At 37.1% G+C, this 4,490-nt stretch overlaps 1 protein-coding gene across 4 annotated transcripts in view; it reads right to left on the bottom strand.

Moving 5' to 3' along the window:
- Positions 1-164: 164 nt before the first annotated feature.
- The window catches only part of LOC118321860 (AP-1 complex subunit sigma-2), a 14,209-nt gene continuing 9,883 nt past the window's right edge, over positions 165-4,490 (bottom strand). For 3 of the 4 annotated variants that reach the window (XM_035653397.1, XM_035653398.1, XM_035653399.1), the window contains one exon: positions 165-989. Coding sequence is in view for 2 of the 4 variants with exons in the window: in XM_035653399.1 (XP_035509292.1) it covers positions 942-989 (48 nt within the window). In the remaining 2 variants the exon portion in view is untranslated. Of the gene's footprint in view, positions 990-1,868; positions 4,308-4,490 lie in introns of those variants that run through there. The other variant, XM_035653400.1, reaches the window with a different exon arrangement.

Here is a 4,490-nt window from a genome sequence, read left to right as displayed (position 1 = left end):
TCTATTGGCAGAAATGTAATATGATATTCATAGGTATGTTTTCATTAGTGTATAATCACCTGAATATGAATCGTTTTGAGCCGTTTTTATCTACACACATTGTGGGTCCACTGCCCACACATAATAAAGTATAAAATGTTTTTATTATTAGTGATGTATGAGTGCATTTAGAGGAGAAATCCAGTATTTTTTTTTGTGTGTGTTTGGAACATAATTGGGTTCTGAATGGGTTAAACTATTAAAAATGCAGTGGGATTCTGCCATTAGAATGATAATGGGCTGTAAACTGAGACTGAATACTCATTATATGACAACATTGTCTGTCTTTACGCTCTTCCATCCACACTGCAGTGGAGCATTTACAGTGTTAGTACGGTGAGTGTGTACTGTATGTGTTGTGCTTGAAACTATGGTCAATGACAATGCAATGCAATACAATGCCATGTTAAAGAAACAAAGGCAAGATTAAACATAACTCTTTGGTTTTGTTAATGTAATACTTTTGACTTCCCTTTACAATATAACCTATTTTATATGTCTAACACATTTGAAATTCTGTTCATTAAAGTTCATTAAATATACCTCACAGAATAGAGTGATCTCATTAACTTTGGTCAAATAGAAATCAAGTAGTTCACTCAGTACAGCATCTCGGTGTGGACTGGAAAGCAGCAAAAAATGAAAACCTTAATTATGCTGCACTTTTCCTCAGTGACAGTTTAAGTCATAACATGGAACAAATAAATAACTCAGGAGGAAATACCCAAAACAGTGCTACATTGTTTGAAAAAAAAAAAAAAAAGTACAAAACAAAAGGCAGAGTTGTGTGTTGTGAGGCTGGGTGTGCTCAAAGGTGAAGGGGAGTTGTTATCAGCTACATACAGCAGAGCAGCTGGCAGATGAAGGAGTGTGGTGCGAGTGGACGATGATAAGGACCACGTTTATGTCAGTCCAATTTCCTCCAGTACGCTGCGCGGGGTCTCTGCATCCTGTGGAGGGAGAGAGGAACCACAGCTCCAGTGAAGTACTGAGTTATACACACCACACTGATTACAGCAGATTTCAACCACAGTATTACTCAAATACACACACACACACGTTTTATCTGATACAATGTCACCACTGCCTCAGCAGCAGTATCAATACAATAACATAAAAGGGTGGTTTGTACTAAAAAAAATCCACAACCCTATTCACCCTCCAAATACTACATTATATTTGGGAATTTGATATTTCAACTGGTTACATTTAAAGCTGCATTCATATTATTAATAAATATGCTTCAAATATATGCAATTAGTTGTTGTAGTTAAATGCACCCTGTAGAGTTTTCTTTTAAACAAAAGTTTGTCTTCATTTAGAGTTTCTCACCAACAGGTCTAACAAATGTGTTAAATTCATTTTTGGCTACATAAAACATTTGCTAAGCAGTGTATTGTGCCACCCACATGCACATGTGCATGCATGATAAAAACAAAGCAGGGACTCACTCATAAAAACATTGCTCAACAGCACTACTAGTGGTCAGAAACTCAACAGGGTATTTTATTTAATCTCATTAATCAACACTTTTATAAAATGTAATCTAATAAATGCATGCACAATGAAAAGGGTGGCTTAGAGTGGAACCAACTACTCTTTAGTTTAATTCACCCTCCAAATGTGGGGATTTGATACTACAATTAGTTGTTAAAGCTGCATTAATCAATATTTATAATATTTATATGTGCATATACACTCATTTTGTCTTGTGAAAGCAGGAAAAGCACAGGTAAATAATAATATAATTGATAGTTGCATTCCTTTAAGTCCCAGTAAGCCCTTTCAGTGAGTGAGCATGCACAGTACCAGAGCTCTGGGACTGTCTCACCTAAATGTACTGCAGCCATCATTAATGTCACCACTTCTGCTCTGAAAGGAGTCTATTGGCCTACATGCTTCAAACAACTATGATATATATTTACTTCTTTATCCATGCTGTACATATGCTTATGTGTCACAAATCATAAATAACAACAGACATCCGGGCTGGTAGTGGCAGAAAGAAAGAGAAGCACTTACTTTGGCATCCTAAAACAAGGTTCAGCACAAAGTAAAGAGAGGAGTTGCATCAGAGCAGTGAGACAGAAATCGTGCTTTATGTAAGGGGAGGAAAACAACCCACTTCTGCACAGTGAGTGTCATTTCATTTTCAGTGCAACATGTTCAGCCCAGATTTTGAAATGTAAACTATGAGTGATTCACCAATTATAAACTTTTCAGTCTTGGGGTCAATTTTGCTGGAATGACGACGAATCCCTTGTCACTTATTATGTAGGCTAAACATCTTCATCTGCAAAGCAAATGGAGCTTAGCACCATTCAGCGCTGAGACTAACTGGTTTGTTTCTGACACAGAAGAAAAACAGCTGCAGTAAGAACAAAATTACTAAATGTCAGCCTGAACTTCAAAGGTGTCAAATGTGGGGAAAGAACACCATAAACACAGAGACAAATCAGTTATATTAAAGAAAAACACCAGTGTACTTAATTGACAAAGAATCATAAACCATTTATTCATTATATCTATTATATACATTGATAAAATATCTTCTATTTAACGGTTTGTTTTTCTAGTGGGACACAGATGAACAATCACAGAACATATAAAACATTTTAATTGCTTAGTCAACATCCATTTATGAGAAACTAATTTGTAAGGATAATTAGTTAAAGTGTGTTTAAATGTCTATTATCATTAGAATGTAGAAAGCCAGAAGAGCCCTTAGTTAATTAGTGCAAAGAGCTAACATTTATTTAGTATTGATCCCATTAAACACCACTTACCTTGAGAGTGGGCTTTTTGCTACTTATTTAAATAGGAAAGGTCTATAAATAATTTAAAAAATTAAAAAAATAACATTTACAATGTTGAAAAGCTGTAAGGTCTCCTAGTGTGCTGTGTTCTGGTTTTAATTATTATAATGACAATTCCTAGAAATCACAAGGACGATACCTAAGATTCAAACACTTCTGAAGTGAGACGATAAATACAAAACTGTAGCTGACAAATCTTCAACATGATAAAACATGTCAAGGAACACATGACTTCCATAGCATCCACTTCCCACCCATGGCTGACGTAATGTGAATCCAGTCACAAAAACCAATGAGGGGACCAATAAAAATATGAAATATAAAACTGATTGGATGAACACCTCTTGGACGTTATAGTAACTTAAGTGTGAAGGTAATGAGCCTGGAATCTGTGTTTAAGTAGCATCCGAATTCAGATTCAGTTGTTTACACTTAAATACTCATGCTTTTAAGGTATTCTGTGTACTTGAACCCAATCAGGCATGTTTGTGCACCACAGGGAGCGGACTTTCTCTGCATAGTTTGAGTGGCACAGATACAGAGAAAGAAGTTGGGATTTTTGTGGAGAACAGTCATCATTTTGATTAGGATTTGTCCTGTGTAAATTAAATCTGACAGCTCAGTGAGATAAATGTAACCAGTGTTAAACCAGTGGTTTTCAATCAGGTGCCATCCTGATCAAATAGTGTACTGATGTCTTTCAACCACAAAAACCACAGCAGCTGGTTTCAACTGGTTTTAAATAATAGCTGCTGGTAGTTTTGCTAAAGTTTCAGGTTCATTCTTGACCTCGGAAACAGGTCAGAAAATTCTTAAAACTCAAAAATATTCAAATATTAACAATTCTAAACACAAGGTCCACTTTAAGCAGCAGGTCCCTTCCCTGATGAAGATCAAGTGGTTGAAAGCTCCGGGGAACCTCTAGTAAGTGGACCTCGAATTAAACATTTAAAAAAACGGCATACTTTTGGGTCAAGATGGCACATGATGTAAACTTGCTATTTTACAGTGGCAATAACAGAGAGAGGTGTTCAAGTGATGCGATGAAACCAATAATAAGTGGATGAATGACAGGCATGTAACAATATATCACCACAAAATATATTATCAATACACATACTGATGACTAACTTCAGTATAAAAGCATGGTATTTCCATTTAGGTTCAATTTTCAAGAACAAATGCCTAATCCAGCCTAAATGTTTTCATCATTTACAGTAGTTTTCAATAATATTGTGACAATATCGTATCATAGCTGTCGAACTGAATAAGGAGCTGAGAATATTGTTACACCCCCCGAACCAATGACAATGACAGGTGCTCAGAGGGCAGAGAGAAAGGTGCCAGGCACTGAGGAGCTCAGCATGCAGGGTGGATAGCAGCAGCGGTGGCAGCAGCAGCAGCGATGGCAGGCAGTCAGTACACAGGCACATTAAAGTACTCATGACGGGGCTGGGGGAGAGAAACGCACACAGCTTAGAGAACAAGGAAACACTGAGTCGTAGTAGCCACCTCATACAGACATTCACAGGACATGCAGGAGACAGTGCAGCAGGCGCGAGGTAAAGACAAACTACTCTCACTACTGTTCCGCCTTTATATCTTAGAGGAATACTTGGGGGGGGGGGGCAAGAG

The sequence above is a fragment of the Morone saxatilis genome, unplaced genomic scaffold (assembly GCF_004916995.1).
Source record: "Morone saxatilis isolate NCDOM2014 unplaced genomic scaffold, NCSU_SB_2.0 Contig12, whole genome shotgun sequence".
NCBI classification, from domain to species: Eukaryota; Metazoa; Chordata; class Actinopteri; family Moronidae; genus Morone; species Morone saxatilis.
The sequence above is the reverse complement of the archived record's forward strand: the minus strand, read 5'-3'. Positions and strand labels throughout refer to the sequence as shown.